Source organism: Erpetoichthys calabaricus, chromosome 2 (genome assembly GCF_900747795.2).
Source record: "Erpetoichthys calabaricus chromosome 2, fErpCal1.3, whole genome shotgun sequence".
Taxonomy (NCBI): Eukaryota; Metazoa; Chordata; class Cladistia; order Polypteriformes; family Polypteridae; genus Erpetoichthys; species Erpetoichthys calabaricus.
The window spans coordinates 207,805,011-207,826,494 of record NC_041395.2 but is presented as its reverse complement, the minus strand read 5'-3'; the positions used below and the strand labels follow the sequence as shown (position 1 = coordinate 207,826,494).

General features: G+C 38.3%; 1 protein-coding gene across 3 annotated transcripts in view; it reads left to right on the top strand.

The window, feature by feature from the left end:
- si:ch73-109i22.2 (uncharacterized) overlaps positions 1-21,484 on the top strand; it is a 50,736-nt gene that overhangs the window by 18,635 nt on the left and 10,617 nt on the right. For 2 of the 3 annotated variants that reach the window (XM_028795067.2, XM_028795066.2), the window contains exons 2-5: positions 3,156-3,343; positions 10,903-11,072; positions 19,041-19,130; positions 19,277-19,442. In XM_028795067.2, the coding sequence (XP_028650900.1) occupies positions 3,156-3,343; positions 10,903-11,072; positions 19,041-19,130; positions 19,277-19,442 (614 nt within the window). The remainder of the gene's footprint in view (positions 1-3,155; positions 3,344-10,902; positions 11,073-19,040; positions 19,131-19,276; positions 19,443-21,484) is intronic. The other variant, XM_028795068.2, reaches the window with a different exon arrangement.

The window sequence follows — 21,484 nt, the reverse complement described above, 5'->3', positions numbered from 1 at the left end:
AGATAAGGTTAAATTTCAGTGTGGTAAGTGGATTGGAATTTCCTTTGTAAGATGGGTTTGTCATTAAAATCTTGTTTTTGAAATAACAGCATGATAACAACCAAGTGTTCCATCTTTTATGCATACGTAACATGTTCCATGTTTCAGATAAACTCAAAGGGTGGCTTTACCGACATAATCAAAGCAATGATCAAAAATTGGAGAAGTTCAAATTTTCCATTTTTTGTATCCTGTGTCATGTGACATCTACTTAATACATAGCATCTTGAAAATTTGTAAGAAAATGTATGAATATTCTGCTCCACAATTGAATACACTGCTCCAGCGGTGGCATAAGTAAAAGCCTGCAGTGACAAATGGATGTAGGAAATATGCACACAGTGATAAATACGCACAGCTCTTGAGTTTTTCTTTGCTTCTTACATGGTCACTGTGTACAAAATTGAAAAATGTAATTTTTTCTGCATATTAAAAGTTATTAGCTTTATGTTTTGTGCCCTGTGATGGCATGGGCCCTGCTTTTGAAGACCGTGATCACTACCCACATCAGATAATACTGACATGCAGATGAGTGTTGCATTTGGTTTTTTGCAAGGTGTTATACATAATGTGGTTCTATAAAACTGCCCAGTAGGGTAACTCTTTAATTTACATGGTTATATGTTTTGTCTCCATTTGTGTATAGTGATTCTCCTCACATTATATGTTTTGTTTTGTAAGTTTTTTTAATGGCACTATAAATTGTACCGTAAGGTAATCCTTTTTTTTACATGTTTTTTCTCCTCTTTATGTGTTGTGTTTTTCACATTTTCTTTATTTTGTTTCAATTTTCTTTCCAGTAACTCTTTTAGTGGTAAAATCACAATTTAGTAGACACTTTCATATCATAATTAAAACTATATTTAAATGTGTACTGCATATGTAATTAAAAAATTATTACCATGCGGACTTCACTAGCTACATGCATTTGTCGCTGCCTGCATTTATCCTCCACTCATTTATTTATCACCAGTCACTTCTGTTGACACTCTTTTAACCTGGGAACTTTCATCTGTGTGCCATTCCAATGAATACATTGTGTCTTCTCTCCACCACACACACACAGATAAGATAACTAACAAAATGATATAAAATGTGGAACAGGAACGTCCCACTAGCTTTACCTGATTATGTTTGCGTCTGCTAAAACCAGGATGGTTCTCCTCACTATGTGCTGGGTTTTCTAGAACTGGTAGGCGTTAGTGTTAACTACTATAAGTCCAAGAAAGCTATGATGAACATCTGGTGAACTTAAAAATACTCTTTTGTTTGTTATGAAGTCATTATCTATGAAATTCACAAAATGGAAGGCCCTGGTAAAGTTATCATGGGAAGACTCTCAAACTTTTATTAGCTTCCACTCACTTGTACAGTGCTGTACTACTTTGATGTTATAAATTAAATCTGTTATTTTTCATATCTGACCTAATCCAATGTCATATTTATAGAGTGACAAATGGTTCCCATTCTATCATATGGTTATATGACAATGCTGTATTGATTTGTTAAAAATTAACAGAAACAATCTGAATTCATTGATAATAACAGCTAAAAACATTCAGATACCACGAAACAGGCTCAATTTTAGACCTAAAACAGTGTGGTGCAATCCAGGATTATGTTTATTTATTTACGGATGGGCAATTCCCTTCCATATTTGTTTGAATTTCTTGTAACCCTTGCTCCTGCCCTTTGACCCTCTGCCTTTAAGCAGATGGTTTATTCACAGCCAGTAATAACGGGAAGCACACCACTTATCTTCAAAAAATACTGCACCCATCATTCACAGGCCCCCATGATTTCAGTGTCTAACCCAGAAATGGCCTGACATTCCAGAGCTTAGCAGTTGGCTTCACGATGGCCTTACTGTATTTAGCTCAGGCTCCCCAAGACCACATTATACTTCACACAAAATATATAAAGAGATAGCAAAGAATTGGATTATCAGTTCTGTAGTGCAATTTGAGTGTGCAGTCTTGCAAGAAAACCCCTGGCAAATTCAGGGCCGGATTAAGAGCTTTGGGGGCCCGTAGCACATTTCAAATTTGGGGGCCCTTTTGGTCTGCATCATCTGAAGTTTAGATTCTGAACAGTTCAAACCGGACTAAATAATAATTTTACTCTCGATTATAATAAGAATCTTATAATATTTATGTGAATTTTATGTGTTGGGCCCCTAAAGTTTTGTTGTGTAAGAAATTTACAGTTTAAAAACGTAAAGATAATATTTTTAAAGACCAGTTTTTCAATGCTACACTTTTTCATTAAATATTGGGTCCACCATTTGGGGGCCCCCGAAATTGTGGGGCCCGTAGCATATGCTACATGTGCCTATTGGTTAATCCGGCACTGGGCAAATTCTAATATTTATAAAATGGTATTATGAAGTTGTCTATTTCCTGAATTAGTGTCATTTATGATGAACATTGTTCCAAGCTTTTAATATTGCCAAACAAATCCCAGTTTCATTATAATATATAAGTAAAGGAGAGTTAAGTGGGGGTGGCACGGTGGCGCAGTTGGTAGCGCTGCTGCCTCGCAGTTGGGAGACCTGAGGACCTGGGTTCGCTTCCTGGGTCCTCCCTGCGTGGAGTTTGCATGTTCTCCCCGTGTCTGCGTGGGTTTCCTACGGGTGCTCCGGTTTCCTCCCACAGTCCAAAGACATGCAGGTTAGGTGGATTGGCGATTCTAAATTGGCCCTAGTGTGTGGGTGTGTTTGTGTGTGTCCTGCGGTGGGTTGGCACCCTGCCCGGAATTGGTTCCTGCCTTGTGCCCTGTGTTGGCTGGGATTGGCTCCAGCAGACCCCCGTGACCCTGTGTTTGGATTCAGCGGGTTGGAAAATGGATGGATGGAGTTAAGTGGTTTGTGAGGTAAAAGGAGAAACATTTGAGTCTACAGCCTTGCAAGTCTTTTCCTGCACTTCCCATCAAAACAAATTTGAAATATTCATATTTACCCTGACTTCCAAAATATTTATATACATAATTCTATCTTAAATGCAATAATCTGCTTAACAGAATGAACAATTTTATAATTGCTTTAGACAGATTTTATCCCAATTCTACATTGCATTTTCTTATTTTTGTATAATTATTTTTATTTTCCATCTTTCCAGATAATGAAGGCAAGAAGTACAATATGCAATTCCTTCCAGTACCCAGGGAAAGACGGAATCCAAACTTACTATGCACGTCATCTCCGCCTCCTATAAGGGCTCCACCTGTAAGGCCCAGGACCGAACTTTCCCAGCACCAGTTGCCAGGCTCAGGCCTTGAGCTGCAGTCTTCCAACAGGAAGGATGTGGTGAGAGAGACAGTTTTTTTTACTTTTGTCTTGAATTATTGCTATTGTGTGCTAACACGACAGTATCATCGCCTCTTCCAAACTGTTACAATGAACAAATCCAATGAGCAGTGCTTATGCATGGGTTTGTTGAACACATTGTATGTAGTGGGAGCTACATACCTAAAGCCATTTTTTTGAAACTGTGTACAAGAAACTTTGTTTTAAACTTATATTGTATAGGATTGTGCATTTTAAATTCTTAAGGGGTGTATTTACTGTGCTTTGCATCAGGCTAGAACTGCCCCAATGATAGAAAAATCAGGTTAATAAAATGGAGGGATGTAATTCAGAATAGTGCTGCTGTACTGAGTTACTATCCAGTAATATTCATGACTGTTTAAGAGACCACTCACTAAATACAGAACTATCACATATAAGGATACAGATTTGTTCAAAAACAAAGTAGAAACTAGTTAACAAAACTAATAAACAACAGTATTTGTCCATCAGCTAATTGCAGAAACAGATTGTTGAAAAGAGTCAGACAAGCCAGACATAGTCAGAGTCTTGGTGACCTCGTCCAACAAGCCGTCTTCTCTCTATTGGCCATTCTACAGCTAAATCAGTGCTGGGCCAAACAATCTGATGAAAGGACCCTTCTACCCAATTATTCCAGTGCTCTTTTATCAGAGATGTCATTTTAGAGATTTTAGAGTTGGCTTTTAAGATAACCAGATTATACAAACCTGGAGAACCCAGAGAAAATCCCAAACAGCAACGAGGAGAACACAGGTACACTAGGGTGGTCCACAGACCAAAGCAAAGAGTTGATGCTTGTAGAATCTTTTCTCCACAAGGGTTATTTTTATTCATTAGGTATAGTTTGCTTACCTGTGAAAGTTCGGCTTGATTGTGAAGCCTTCAGAGGCCACTCCATTCCTTGTTTTTTGTATTATTATGACATACATACTCTTGCATGAGGTTCTTAAGTGGCTAAGTGATTAATAAGTAATAAAAAAATTAAATAGAGAATATCTGGTACTAAGGTGGAATTTCTGGAACATTCTAGTAGTTAGCTAAAGTTTCCAGAGCATTACAGTGCCAACTAGGAGTTTCAAGTACAGTCTAGTGGTAAGTAACCCTTTGTGATGATAGAGCCTCGGCAGAAACAAAGTCAGCAGTGGCCACTGTTACTAGATATTTGTGGACATCTTAAGCTGACAAATGATGTTCTGAACAGCTGAAGTTGGAGGATCTAGTAACAGAAAGAATGACATCCTTCTTAGATGTCCTTATTGAAAAAGGCAAAAAAAATCTCAGTCATTTCCCAAGAAACCACCAGAACAGTGGACAGATGATTCAATCTTCAATGAATTCTGTGAAATGTTGTAACACATGATGGTATTGAGTAATGCAGCTGAAAGAGGAATAAGTCCCATAGGACAGTACAATGACATGCTGACAAAGGATGAGGAACAGAAACAGCTTATTCTTTGCCCAGTTGCAAACCATTGCAAGAATTTTCCAGCTTTATCAAAGACAGTGATAATTAATATTGTAGTTTTACAATTGTAGAACTGTTATCTGCTATTCAGCTCAGGTGACACAAACACTCGGAAAAGGATGGGCCTCTAAATGTTGTTTATTTTCCTTAAAATTGTGTGTATTAGTTATAAAGAATAAAGCTAGCCTTGTGGAGAACTGGAATCTGCTAGTTTTTGTTTTTGGACCACTCTAATCTACACATTCTGTTTATGTATCTGTGATGCACAGTGTATTTATCTGATTAATCATTTATGTGTATGTTTGTTACTTTGCATGATTTCTTATTTGTTTCCTTCATTCATTACATGTATGATAAAGCTACATTTCTGGAGCTGCACATTCTTACAATGAGAGTATAGAGAGGTTGAGAGACTTGAACAGTATCACAAAGTGAGCTAAAATCAAATAGATGAAGAGGCTCCCTTACAGTAAGACGACTGATTAGTCACACACTATGCCAACAGCCTTCCGCTTTCTAAACAGGGTGCAGATTCGATTTTATGTCCCAATAGCTCAGTGGGGGGTAACCTGTGTGGGAAGTACTGTCTGACCAACCGCAGCCTGGTTACACTACTTCCCAAATATTTATGCCTCAAATCAGCATCAGCACCCGAGGTCAGTCCAATCTGGAGAGCTATGTGACATCCCTGTAGAGAAAACAGTTGGTTATAGCTCCTGTCAGCTTCAGAGAATCCGCTGGAGCTCATGTATTTGAGTTATCCAGAACTGCAAACTGATAGCCGCAGCTGTGTGAATTCAGCAGGGCTTTGAGTTCTGTCACCGGGCAAAATGCCACAAAGCTAAAAGAGCATACAAAATTAATGGGTTTTTTTTCAAAATTTGTAAGTCTGGCTGCACTGTGTGCTCAGTCTTCTCACGTCCACTGTTAAAGACTAATCACAACCAGTAGAACCTTACAGAACCTGGAAAAGGGTGGGCAAGCAATAATTGACTGAATGGACTTCTCTGACTTTTCACATTTCTACAATATGTTCTGTTTTCACCAAATAACTTTACAAAAGGACATCATTATTGTTGTATATTTGGCTAATGCTTACAAGGTTGTGATGTATTGCAGCTTCTTACTGAAGGAGCCAGGCTGGTTAGATGAAATGCTCAGGATCCTTCACTGAGGTATTTGGGGGACACTAAACTAGCAGCCATAGAGTTTACAGTCTCCGGCCTTAGCCTTGGATGTTTTTCATTTATCAACCTTTGAGTTATACACTCTTCACTTTGCAGGTCTGATCAACCCCATACATGGAGGGAAACATTTGCATGGCTTCGGTCTTTCAGTCAAACTTTATGCTTTGTAACATAAGCAATGAAAGATCCCTTTACTAAGATTATACTGTTGCACAGCTCCAAATTTATCATACCACTATGCCAGATGATTTATAATATTCATGACTAATTAGTTAAATACTTCATCCATTCATTTTCCAAGACCATTTAGTCCAGTGCATAGTCACAAGGTGCCAGGCTCAATCATAAGGCAGTAACCAGCCCCTTATAGGAAACTAGTCCATTACAGGACATAGTCACAGATACATCAAACTCCATCACACATGACAGTGTAGAGTTAGTAACATTTATGGGCGATAACATTTCTACAATGGCAAAGCTGTAAAAATGTAACATATGTATTCCCTAAAATAAATAGAGTGAAATCACATTCTGTACTACCCATGCCAGATGACTGTGCACCTAATGTATGTCACCCTTTACTTGTAATACCACTTTCTGAAGGATGCTGACTTTGTTGTGTGAAGTCTATGCACAATTGAACCCAAGTACACATTAGGAGGCATGTCTGAAAGGCTTAGCGACCATAAAGTGGTTTATATATGACGGAACATTGTTTAGTCCAATTAGCTTGTTTGGATTGTCTCAAATGAACTGCATCTACCGTAGGTATATATAACACAACTGAACAATATGCTCTATTTTTCATTCTTTTTTGTGTAGAGAACTGCATCCTGTGCTTCTTAGTAGGCTGCACTTGTGTCTTCCAGGGTAAGACTGAATGAGACATATTCTTTTTACATTTACAAGCATGTCCATACAGGGGAGTGAATCTAGTAAATGAATGTTAATAATGTGGAAATTCATGTCAAGACAGTTCATACACAAGGAGAATTTCACTGGACTTTTCAAGGAGAGCATAAATAATAAAAAAAAAAGTCAAATCATGATGGTTCATGACACACAAAGAATACCTGTGACTACCATAAGAAAATCAAAACACATTAAATAGTATTGTAGTGCTGTGTTCTCCGTGCTGACCCAATGGACTTTCACATTTTAGGTAGAAGGAACGCTTGCTTTAGCCACATTAGAATGGCAATTGTGTAACAGTGGCCAGTTTGCTTTTTTAATACAGTGAATTCGAAAAGTATTCAGACCCCTTCACTTCCTGCACACTTTATTGTTGTTGTAGATTTAATTTTAAATGGATAAATGTGTCATTTTTGTCTTTCAGTCTACTCTCAATAACCCTTAATGACAAAGTGAAAAAAACGTTTTCAGAAAGGTTTGAGAATTTATTAAAAATCAAATGTCTCTTTTCTATAAGTATTCAGACCCTTTGCTGTGGCACTCCAAATTGTGGTCCGGTGCATTCCGTCTGCTTTAATTACCCTTAAGATGTGTCTAGAACTTTTATTGAGTCCACGGTTGGCTAATTGAATTGATTGGACATCGTTTAGAAAGACACACACCTGTGTATATAAGGTGCCACAATTCACACTGCATGTCAGTGCCAAAAACAAGCCATGAAGTTCAAGGAACTCTCTGTAGACCTCTGTGGTTCAAATTGATGGTGAGGCATAGATCAGAGCAAAGTTATAAAACCATTTCTAAAGCTTTCAGTTTTTTCAAGAGCACAATGGCTTCAGTAATTGTGAAATGGAAGACATTTGGAGTCACCAGGACTTCTCCTAGAGTTGGCCATCTGGCCAAACTGAGTAACTGAGTAAAAAGGGCCTTTGGTCAGGCAGGTGACCAAGAAGCCAGTGGTTGTTGTAAACGAGCTTCAGAAGTCCTCTGCTGAAGTGAGAGAACCTATTGGAACCTATTGGAAAAACAATTTCAGCAGCATTCCATCAATCAGACATTTATGGTAGAGCGACTAGTTGGAAGCCACTCTTAAGCAAAAGGCATATGCCAAATTAAAGGTATCAGGGAGAATGAAGAAAAAGATTCTCTGATCTTATGAAGCAAAAACCAAACTGAGAAGACTTCCAAGCACTATGTCTAGCGAGGACCAGGCACTGCTCAACACCTGCCTGATAACATCCCTATTGTGAAGTACTGTATGTTGGGGACAGCACTATATTGTGGAGGAGCTTCTCAGCAATAGGACATGGAGACTGGTCAGAATTGAGGGAAGGGTGAATGCAGCAATACAAAGAGGTCCTTGCAGAAAACCTGCTCCAGAGAGAATGTGTACTGGGCAAGACTGAGGGCAATGGTTTGCCTTTTAGCATGACAATGACCCAAAACGCATAGAAAAGGCAATGTCAGAATGGCTTTGGGACACGTCTCTGACTGTCCTTGAGTAGCCCAGCCAAAGGCTATAAAACATCTTAGAGAGACTTGAAGATGGTAGTTTACAGATGCTTCCCATTCAATATACCAGAGCCTGAGAGGATCTGCTAAGAAGAATAGGATAAATTGCCCAAATACAGATGTGCAAAATTTGTAGAAACGTACCCAAGAAGACTTAAAGCTGTAATTACTGAGACTTCTACAAAATACTGCATTAAGGATCTGAATAGTTTACAAGAATGAAAATTTGCAAACCTTTCTGAAAACATGTTTTCATTTTGTCATTAGGGAACATTGAGGGTGGTGAATGCTTTTGGAATCCAAGGCTAATAGGATCATAAAAGCAGGAGGATCTACCCAAACTAGTCAGCCTCAGAATTGCTAACTGCATATAGATAGATAGTAAGACACAAATGGAAAACAGCACATAAAATTACTTTGTCAAATTTGAAACGTAAAATATAGACTAACTTAAAATAACTTACAGAAATAAAAAGTAGTATATAAAGTACCTTATGTAGATAGAAATGAAAAGCACAATAAAAATATCTATCTATCTATCTATCTATCTATCTATCTATCTATCTATCTATCTATCTATCTATCTATCTATCTATCTATCTATCTATCTATCTATCTATACTAGCCATTCCCTGCAGCTCCGCCCATGTAATATTGAAACAGAGAGAGGTTAGGAGCACACACTGATACAGTGCATTGCCGCACCACCACATGACAGACCAACTCGGGATCCCAGATTAGGACCCGAGTGCAGCCATGCAATGGGTGACACCACAGCACCACCCTAGTTCAGAAGGAGTGGATCAGGGTGAGGTTTTTTATGGTGGCTGGAGTGCCAATTCTGCCACCAATAGTAAAACAGGATAAACTTTAAAAATCAATAAACAAAAAGGTATCACTAGCTTGTGGTATGGTATGATATTTTAACACATATAATAAAGAGGAGAGATACAGAATAACTTTTTTTTAACTCAGAATTTTTGTGCCCTAAATTAAATACCCAAACATAAACTTTTATTATTTTGTCTAATGTAATAAAGGAACTTCAAATGACTGAAGAGTAATGAGCATAACACTTCAAATTTTTAAAAGCAAGTCTTTATTTAAATAAACACCTTTGTTTCACACCAGTATAAACTAAATCAGACACAAAAAAATAGTAATTGTAAGCATTTTTTCTCCAAAAAATGGAATTTTCAGTACATAACTAAGATATTTTGCTTGTGTATCCACTCCCCAGTGGAATTGTAAGTTCAAGGGCCCCCCAGATGAATGGGGATGAACACTAAAGAAAAGACCCTCACATGCTGCTTGTTTTATTTGTTTGTTTTTCTCCAGTAGGAAATACACTCAGATTTCATATGAATCGTCTTAGCGTTGACTCAGATAGTAGTAGACACGCCACCCCATTTCCCCCCACCAACACCCCACCCCCTGCCAAAGACCTGGTCACACTAAAGACTAGGCACTTAAGTTCTTTTAAGGAAAACAATGGCTTTGTGAGTTTTTACTTCCTCTGCATTTTCATAGGTCAAGCCATGACTGTCAAAGTGGCCGAGGCCGTCTAGACATTTTGGATGTGATAAGACAACCAATTCTTCCTGTTTGCTTTTGGCTGCTGTAAAACACACACTGTTCAATGGTTTATTTGATTTATTTAATTGTGCAGTGGCAGGTTCAATAAAAGTTTACTTTCCTGTTGTTTGCCTGGCTGAAGTATGAATTATTTCTCAGTACCACAGAGCTCCCATTTTGCTATTTCTTTATATTAATTACATTGAACCAGGATAAAACTCCGGCCCAGATATGAACAGATATAAAATATACAATTTAATGTGTAAATGTATTGTTTTCTGTTTCTCCTGGTACGTTTTCCGTATCCAGACACCTGCAGAACTGGCAGCATCTGTCTAACCCAAAGCCTCGCTAAAAACCCACATGAAGACAACTGACGATTTCTGCACTTTTGCCTTGCACTGTTTTATAAACTAATGTTTGTAAGGTTAGCTGAGCAGCAACAGGAAGTTGTAGAACGTGAACTAACCGATATTACTGTCAAATCAGTAGCAGAGCACATTTCTATTAATTTCAACACACGTCTGGCTTTTGTGATGGCAGCTTCACAGTATCCGTTCTTAGGCCGTACCTAAGGCGTCAGAAATGTGAGAAACTGCCATAACACAATAGACCTTAACCAGAGATCAGATCAACTCTAATTGGATGAAGTGTGGGTAAGTTATCATGTGAGAAGCTGGTTCATTGCTTATTTATTTAAAATTAAAATAAAACTCTTTAGTGCGCTGAAAAATTCCAAAACAATTTGTAAATTAGAGTTTGGATTCTTTTGGGGGGTCCAGCTCATTGCTTCTGCACAAGCTGACGTATGGGAAAGGCTAAATTGATTGTCTAATAACAAAAGGAGTGCAACACTTTCCTCCAAGCAGTTTTTCTTGTTATTTCAGGACAAGCAGACTTCAACGTCTGTACCCCCGAACTGTTTTCGGAACCTGAAGCCCCAACCTCCTTCAATGCATCACCTCACTCTTCAGTGGTTTCAGTTGACTCAAGCTCCGCTGATCCGTGAAAGGGATGGGAAACTGCCAGTCTGGTTCTATGGCTTCACCACACGCAGGTAATAAAAGTATGGGGCTGAACAGAATAACAAAAGGGTCCATAGTTACAAAGGAAGGAAGATTACAAAGTCTCAGTGAGTATTGTGTTCAGCAGGACAGTAAGATTTGAATGTTATGAGGAAAACAATGAATCTAATGACTGGACCGCGTGTCTGCCTGAAGGGCTGCAAACCAGGATCCCAAGTTGTTTCGTTGTGTAGTGGGTGCGGCAACGCACTGTACCAGTACATGCTCCCCAACTTGACTTGACTTGAATGCTAATCACTTTATACTTAGTAAATATGTACAGTGTGTTATACTGCTTACAGGTAACTCTTGTTATATGGGTATTTGTACCTTGTTAGTATACAATACATATGACTATTACAATTCTTGTATATATGAGCCTTTATGTCTGGTGATGTAAACCTGCAATTTCCTCTGGGATTTCTATCTATCTATCTATCTATCTATCTATCTATCTATCTATCTATCTATCTATCTATCTATCTATCTATCTATCTATCTATCTATCTATCTATCTATCTATTTAAAAATCATGCAGACAGAGAAAACATAGATAGTGTCTGAGATCAGATATGAACCCCAAGCTTAGATATGGTGAGTCACCACCATGTCACCCTGTCACTATCATGTGCATGTGTTGGTCCTCAATAAAGAAATGCATTTCATTGATTGGCAGTTCAGCAAACCTACTGAGAAGGGAGAGAAAGTTTGGTAATGTGTTTTAGTTGTGACCAAGTTCTGGAGTGCCCTTTCATTAAATTATTCATTTAGGTTTTACTATATTATTGTAACTGAATTAAAACTGGAATTAAGATGAATTTAGATGTACAGCAACTGGAATCTAAATTTAATTTGTGTGGTAAATTACAATAAAATGTGATACATTTTTATGTCTTAGATCAGAGTGAGGATTATATGATATATCTTAAGCCCTCTGACAGCATCACCTGCCTGGGCAGAGTTCTTCCTCAATAGCCACTCCAATTTATAAGCATAGAAAAGTAGAGACAAACTCAGGCTTTCATGCATGTGTCTGCTGCCATACACACCACAGGCAACTGCATATCCTCACTGCTTAAGCTTCTGAACAACTTACAGGGCCCTCAGAAAGTATCTAGACTCCTTCTCCATATCTTCTCACATTTTGTTATATTGTATACTTATGCTGAAATCACGCAAATTAATTTTCCCTTCATCAAACAACGCTCAATATGACAAAACAAAAACAGGATTTTAGGAATTAATGCAAATTTACTAAAGATAAAAAACTGAAATACACATTGACACAAGTATTCAGACAGTTTGTCTATGACACTTAAAATATGGCCCATTCTATCGATCATCACTGAGATGTTTCTACGTCTTGTTTGGAGTCCACGTGTGGTCAATTCAATTGGTTGAATGTGATCATGACAGGCACACACCTGCCTGAAGAAGGCCCACAGCTGACAATGTGTGTCTGAGCAAAAACCAAGCTATGAGGTCAAAGGAATTCCGTGCAGGGCTTTGAGACAAGGACTGTGTCAAGGCACAGCTCTGGGGAAGGATACAATACATCCCTGCAGCACTGAAGGTTCTTAAAAGCACAGGGGCAACCATAATTCTTAAGTGGACGATGTTTGGAACAACCAGGACTCTTCCTAGAGCTGGCTACCCGGCCAAACTGATCGACCAAGGAGAAGGGCCTTAGTAAGAAAGTTGACAATGGTCCCTTGTCTGAACTACAGAAAACCTGTGTGGAGATGGGAGAAGGCTCTGGAAGAACAACCACTACTGCTACATTCTACTAATGCTTTATGGTAAAGTGGCATGGCAACACATTAAAGTCCACTTGGAGTTTGTAGAAAGGCACCTAAAGGATTTTGAGATTATAAGAAAAAAGATTCTCTAGACTGATTAAACTAAGATTTTACTGTTTGGCCTCAATTCTAAGCATCACAAGTTGAAGAAACCATGCAACGCTCATCACCTGTGCTACACCTTTCCAACAGTGAAGCAAGATAGTGGTAGAATCACGCTGTAGAGTTGTTTTCCAGGGATAGGGATTTGATGAATAATCGGGTTTGAGGAAAAGCTGAATGGATCAACGTACAGAAATATCCTTAATGAAAACCTACTCCAGAGGCCACTGAACCTTAGACTACTTCCAACAGGACAATGAAACTAAGCACAAAGCAAAGACAACACAGGAGTGGCTTAGGGACAACTCTGAAAATTTCCTTGAGTGTCGCAGCCAAAGACCAGACTTGAACCCCATCAAACATCTCTGAATAGTCATGAAAATAGCTTCTCACCAGCATTCTCCATACAATCGGATGGAGCCCGAGAGGATCTAAAAAGAAAAATAACATAAAATCCCCAAATCCAGTTATTCAAAGCTTGTCGTGTCATACCCAAGAAGTCTACAAGCTGTAATTGTTGCCAATGGGTCTTCTGGAAGTGCTGAGTAAAGAATACTTGTGTCAATGTGATTTCCATTTTTTACTTTAAGAAATTTTTTTAATATTCTAAATTCCTGTTTTCGCTTTGTTATTTTTGGGTTTTGACTGTTGTTTGATGTGGGGGAAAATGCATTTAAATGATTTTAGCATGAGACTACAACACAAAAAATGTGAAAAAAGTGAATGGGTCTGAATATTTTCTGAAGGCACTCTAAATAAACAACATAAACATAACACAGCATTATCAAACCTGGTTATTCCAATTAAGGGTTGTGAGGGGCCAGAGCATATTCCTGTAGCACCAGGTGCAAGACTAAACCAACTCTCCATGGTATGCCAGTCCAGTCTATTGCAGTGTCTACACCCTTAGACACCCAAGCAGTGCTAATTTCAAGACACCAGTTAGCTTAACCTACACATCTTTGAAGATGGTGGAGGAAACCAAAGTACCTGGGAAAAACCCATGCAAACTCCACCTAAAAAGTAAATGGAGTAGGATTTGAACCCATATCTTAGGGAATGTGAGGCACTAGTATTAACCACTATGCTACCATATGCCTGTGTTAGTCATAAATATAGAAATATATTCCATTCATTTGTACAAGAATGAGAAAGCATTTAGGTTATACATTGTAGTTTCTAATATTCTCCTTCCCACACTCAAAATATCTTTCATGCGTATGATACATTAGCATTTACCAAGAAAGATCTGCCATAAAAAGTGCTATGTGAACACAAATAGAAGCCTTCATTTGGGCAGCATGCCACAGCACTTAACACAATAAAACATGTGCATCATCAGTCTGAATGCAAAACGGAGGCCAAAGATGTTTTCTTAAGTAGAATTGTTCTCTCTCCAGCATGAACCTGTAGGTCTGTGGGGCTCCTCATGACACTTATGACTCCCTCCCAGTTGGCATTGTGGGGCCATCATTCCTTAATGTCCTACCCGCATTATCTCACGATGTTCTTTGGGTCTCCTCTTACCAGTTTTTTTGCTTTGTTACTGTTACAAACACAGAAAGTGATGTTGTAAGATTTTATAAAGATGCTGTAAAGAAGGATGTGGACTAACTGGCATCCCAGCCTGAAGGAGTCATATCTCTGCCAGAGGGTTCAAATGCTTGATTTGTGTCTTTGTTGTACATTGTTGTACATTTTTGTTTTACTTTTATATGTGTTAGTCTTTCTTTTGTTTATGATTTGCAGTATTCTTTATGGTTTATGTATCTTTATCTGAGTCTGTGTTATGTTCCATGTCTTTTGTGGGTGACCACTTGCCATTCACCACAGGAACTGCCTTCCGCCCTGTAAATCTGGAGGGTCTTTCATGGTTCCTGGTGGTTCATTTTGAACGTGCTGAGGAGTAGTGAGTTATTGTGCTTTTTGTAAATTCAATGTGCCTTCTCTATTTTTTGACCCTGCTAAAGGAATATGTATTGGACTTGTTTAATATGGATTGTCTTCTTGTTATAGACAATTCCATTTTGCCTTTGTGCTCCGTGGAGCTTCATTGTTATTTGAGAAAATGTTTGGGAAGAATAAATGTTTTATCACATAAAGGTTCCATGAGGCCCTTTTTGTATCTAGTTGGGGTTTTTGATGGGATTTCCCCCTCTAATGGGTATTTTTAGAACTATGTACTTTGGAACTCCTTGTTCATTATTGAAGGATGAAGCCTTTCTGGAGCCACGTGTTTCCCAAACCACTGGGTTGCAGCATCCCTCAAGTATGGCACCCACAGGGCTACATGGGAATAGTTGTTCTGGTGGAAAGCTCTCTTGGGTCCTTGGGTGCTGCTAGAAGAAGGTGCTGAGGTACATTTCCCCAGTTAGGAGGAAGTTCCACCTGTCCTGAAAGTTGTTCCTGGTTACAGTGCGGATGTGCCCAAAGTATTTCCAGGTCTGGGTTAAAAAGGAGCACTTCACCTACCCCAGGTGAGTCAGAGTCGGAAGTGGAGTCAGGCAAACCTCTCCTGGGAGGAGTGGAATAAGATGAGGAATTAATTAAGGAGAATTGTTAAAGGAAAAAAAAAACTGTAAGATGGTATTTTGATTAATAAAAAATAGTTTATTTGACCCCAGGACTGTGTTGGTGAGGTTGTGTCTCGGGTTTGGGGCTCACTGATGCCCCCTATAGGTCACAACGTAATGTAAAACTTTACAGAATAGGACATCGTAGTATGGGCCACTTTGAAAGTAAAGAAATGTATGTGTTGTTGTTGTTCTGACAACAAACACACAATTGTGACCTTTTTTGTGTTCATTTTTGTATTTTACTCACCATTCATTATAAATGGCTGTTTTAAAGGCAGACAGCTTGGAAAACAGTTGTATAAATGTAACTGACAAAGTGTTCATCCATTGCACCCATGTTGTTTTGCTTCAGCAGCTTTTTAGACAGAATTAGACATACAGAATGAAGTTCTGTGAAGTGAAACTAATGTACAAAATTTAATTTTAGTGTATTTCTTAGAAGAGCAACAGCCACACACTTCAGGGCTAAGTATATAAACGGGAAATACGAAGTAATCGAGATTTCAGCTAAATGAAGACTAATGGCATGAATATAGATTTAAAGTCAATAACCTCACAGAGAGTCAGTCTGTGCTTTTTTTTGAAGATGCTGGAAGTTGAGCCTGTAGCCCATAAATCCACCCTGTAAGAAATGGCAGGTGATCATTAGACACATACAATCACTTCACCACACTCTTTTATTGCACCATTTTACAGCTACCATTTAATATAACATGCACGTTAGGTGAATCTGCATCTCCAAATTGTTTTCATGAGTGTTTGTGTTGTGCATAAGCAGGTCTTATCATGGATGGTCCCCCTGTCCAATGCTGTTTCCTACCTTGTGTCAAATGAGCCAGGAAAGGTTCAGTCTCTAACCCCCATTCACACTCCCAGGCCCCTGAATTGTATCTGAAAATGTATTTATCTCACTGGATCAAGCCAGAGGGGAAACAAAACATACAAAGCAATCCTTATGTGGATTAAGAACGTTTGAGAATGTTACAGGATTATAGGCTTATGGAGTCATTATTGTTGAAATTGTCTAACAAATCTTTGGGGTGTAGCCAGAAACTGACACACCTGGACAAAACTTACATAGAAGGGATGTGTAAAACCTATATACTTTGCCTATAAAATGTATCCCTTAGACGTCTTCATGTATTATTGTTCTTCAACACTGAATCACAATGGATTTAATTTGGCTTTTTTGACACTGATCAACAGAACAAGACTATTTAATGTCAAAATGACAACATATCTCTACAATGCGATTTAAATGAACCACAAATATAAAACACATAATAATTTATCACATAAGTATTGAACCCCTTTAATATGACCACTTAAATTATCGCTGGTACAGCCAACTGGTTGAGGACGTGACATCATAGGACAATGAAGATCACCCTTCTGGGGTGTCAATTCATTGTAGTATAAATGCACTTATCTGGAAGGTCCAACTAGTGGTGGGTCTGTAACTAGGCCTAAAGTACATAATGAAGTCAAAAGAACACTTCTTCTGTTGTTAAGTATAAAAAAACCAAATGAAATCCACTGTACTTAAATGTTTTATTTTAATAAAATTTGAACACTTTCAAGGTGTAAAGGCTTTATATAGACACTGTAGTTGGTGATGGAGTTGCAAGGCAGCACAACCTCACTCTCCACTGTCACTGTCTCTTAATAAATTACCAGACTTCTGTCACATATGCATGTTTACCACCAGATATCTTGCACGCACACACACACACACACACACACACACACATATATATACTGTATAGAGGCAGTGTGGTGTAGTGTTTAAGGCTTTGGCTCAAACCCTGCTGCTGACACTGTGTAACTCTGAGCAAGTCAGTTGAGCTGCCTGTGTTCCAAATGAAAAAAACAAAACAAAAGAAAAGGAACCAATTGTATCATAAATGTTGTAAGTTGCCTTGGATAAAGGTGTCAACTAAATAAGTACATGTGAATATATTATTTTAATAACATATCTGACTTGTAGACTGGTTCTGATATTATAGATGAAGTAAAGCACAGAAGACTTACTTCATGTAAGGAAATATTCAGTACTCAATGGGATGGAAGAACAAATCTATTTTCTTATCAAATCAAGCTGCCATATGGGATTTTGATATTTATTAAAAAGAATATTGGAAATAAAAGGCATGAGCAGAAAGAACACAGCAGCTCTTAAAATAGAAACAGTGACATCTTCTTCCTAAGCTGTTTCTAGCAGCCTAGGTCTGCATCTGCTAAACTGTCATCTTCTTATTCTTACTGAAAATATGTTTGGTGTCAAGTTGTCACAGTGTTAATGGCACTGACTAATAATTTAAGGATATCAGGTTTCGAACCACAGACCTTTTATAAGTTGTCAGATTTTCTCCCATATCCAAAAGGCTGGCATGTTAGGTAAGTTGATGAAACTAAATTAGTCAAGTATGTGGCTATGTGCATGAATGTGCCCAAAGATGGACTAGCGCCTCAACTCATCCAAGGTTAGTTGCTGCCTTCCAGCCAATCATTTCCTAAGACCACTATCTTTGAATGTGTATACATTTACTTTGCTGCTTACTTATGTATTTGCATTGCACCATATTGGGTGCCTTTGCTGTCAACGATTTCATCCATAGGAAAAATCGTGTGATTCATATTCTGACATATTTTGAAGAAGATATACTGTATGAATATCACTCAATATGATGGAAACTTAGCACTGTTATTTGCACTGTAAAATGGCAGAAGCCTACTAATTTTAACCACAATCATTCCAGTAGATTTAGGCCTATCAGGGTAAAAATATAAAATGTCAATATATTTATATAGGGTACTATGAGGTTTTGAACTGAAGACAAGACTTTTGACCAATGAAAGAGGTGAAGAGGTGAATCTTCAAGTCAAAAGCTTGTACCATTTGACAAGCTTCAAATTTTTTCATTATTTGTATTTTCCAGCAGTATTTATTTACTGCTGAATGTAGTGGATAATTGAAATGCAGATTACATAGCACGAATGCCTGAGATTTTTTTATGAATGTTTTAATGTTGTTTGTTGTTGTTCAGTTTTGGCTCCCTGCCGGCCCCCACTGCAGTCCACTCATTGTATCCCTGAGCCAAGAACACATTAGATTAATCATATTTGTTGGCCATCACTAAAAAAACATGGGTTAAGTAACAGATAAAAAAATATTTTTAGGTGGAATATTCCTTTAAAACAATAATTCAAAGCGTTCTCCTAATGAAGTTCTTTGTCTTGTCTTCATTGTCTTGGCTTTCCATAGGGATTAATATTTTTAGAAACTGTGCAGACATACATTGTCTAAACTTGCTTTTTTCTGCTACACATTTAGGAGAAACTGGAGGATTTCCCAATCACATCTTCTGGTGGTTTTATGTGGGCTTTTCAAGCATGTTTAATGTTAGGATTTGCTGCCCTTCGTTACACACAGTTCTGGCTGTATTCCTAAAGCTTCTGCTTTTAATTTTTCTTTTTTTTTCAGAGAAGCTGAAGATCTACTGCAAGACCAGCCTATAGGATGCTTCTTGCTTCGTTTCAGTGAATCGAAAATTGGTTTTGTCCTGTCTTACAAGTGAGTAAAGAATCTTTAGCCCCACAGACACTCTATTATTATCATTCAATTAGTATGCTTTTATCAGTTTTTTAAGTTCTTCTTGTGAATAAAATCAGAACACTGAAACAAAAATGGAGTCTAATTTTATGTTGCCAAATAACCAGGGGAAACGATCGATGTCGACACTTCATCATTGACCATTTGAAAGAAGGCGGGTATTTGATCATCGGAGAGCAGAGTACTCACCCAAGCCTCGAGTCTCTCATACGGCACTACCAAAACAACCCCGTTGGCCCTTTCAGCGAGTACCTCACCACTGCTTTTACAAAGGTTTGGAAACTAGATCTTTCTGAAACACTTTACACACCGGTACACCAAAATGCTAAATAATACAGTCATATGAAAAAGTTTGGGAACCCCTCTCAGCCTGCATAATAATTTACTTTCAACAAAAAAGATAACAATGGTATGTCTTTCATTTCCTAGGAACATCTGAGTACTGGGGTGTTTTCCGGGGGTGTTTTCGGTACAAAGATTTTTAGTGAAGCAGTATCTAGTTGTATGAAATTAAATCAAATGTGAAAAACTGGCTGTGCAAAAATTTGGGTCCGCTTGTAATTTTGTTGATTTGAATGCATGTAACTGCTCAATACTGATTACTTGCAACACCAAGTTGGTTGGATTAGCTCGTTAAGCCTTCAACTTCATAGACAGGTGTGTCCAATCATGAGAAAAGGTATTTAAGGTGGTCAGTTGCAAGTTGTGCTTCCCTTTGACTCTCCTCTGAAGAGTGACAGCATGGGATCCTCAAATCAACTCTCAAAAGATCAGAAAACAAAGATTGTTCAGTATCATGGTTTAGGGGAAGGCTACAAAAAGCTATCTCAGAGGTTTAAACTGTCAGTTTCAACTGTAAGGAATGTAATCAGGAAATGGAAGGCCACAGGCATAGTTGCTGTTAAACTCAGGTCTGGCAGGCCAAGAAAAATACAGGAGCGGCATATGCGCAGGATTGTGAGAATGGTTACAGACAACCCACAGATCACCTCCAAAGACCTGCAAGAACATCTTACTGCAGATGGTGTATCACAAAGAACATCTGTATGGCAGGGTGATGAGAAAGAAGCCCTTTCTGCACTCACGCCACAAACGGATTTGCTTGTTGTATGCAAATGCTCATTTAGACAAGCCAGATTCATTTTGGAACAAATTGTTTTGTACTGATGAGACAAAATTGAGTTATTTGGTCATAACAAAAAGTGCTTTGCATGGCAGAAGAAGAACACCGCATTCCAAGAAAAAAACCTGCTACCTGCTGTCAAATTTGGTGCAGGTTCCATCATGCTGTGGGGCTGTGTGGCTGGTTCAGGAACTGGGGCCCTTGTTAAAGTCGAGGGTTGGATGAATTCAACCCAATATCCACAAATTCTGCAGGATAATGTTCAAGCATCAGTCACAAAGTTGAAGTTACACAGGGGTTGGATATTCCAACAAGACAATGACCCAAAACACAGTTCGAAATCTACAAAGGCATTCATGCAGAGGGAGAAGTACAGTGTTCTGGAATGGCTGTCACAGTCTCCTGACTTGAATATCATCGAAAATCTATGGGATGACTTGAAGCAGACTGTCCATGCTCGGCAGCCATCAAATTTAACTGAACTGGAGAGATTTTGTATGGAAGAATGGTCAAAAATATCTCCATCCAGAATCCAACACTCATCAAAGGCTATAGGAGGCGTCTAGAGGAAGGTTATATTTGCAAAAGGAGGCTAAGTATTGATGTAATATCTCTGCTGTCTAATTTTGTTATGATGCATATTGCATATTTTCTGTTAATCCAACTGCTGAAATACTACTATTTCCATAAGGCATGTCATATATTAAAAGGAAGTTGCTACTTTGAAAGCTCAGCCAGTGATAAACAAAAATCCAAAGAATTAAGAGGGGTTCCCAAACTATCATATGACACTGTATGATGATATGATTTCAAATAATACTAACTTTATAATCAAATCTGAAGCTATTGCAGTGTTGACCACACCAACCTACCTGTTGTTAATATGCTTTCATTCCAGCTGATTTAATCATTGTATACTTGAATTCAATGTAACTCATATATTATTAATAGCACAGTGGTCGGCACTGCCTCACGGCTCCTAAGGCCCTGGTACAAAAGCTTTGGTCTCTGTTAGTTTGGCTTTTCTTTGGATACTCCATTTTTCCTCCCTTAATCCAAAGTGACCCTGAAATCATCTGCTGTGTGAATGAATGTACACAGGATTGGGGTGCTACACCTTTTATGGCTGATGGGTACTTTGCTGAGTGGATACAGGCCAGCTCTCTGTAACCTTAAAACTAGATTAGGTATG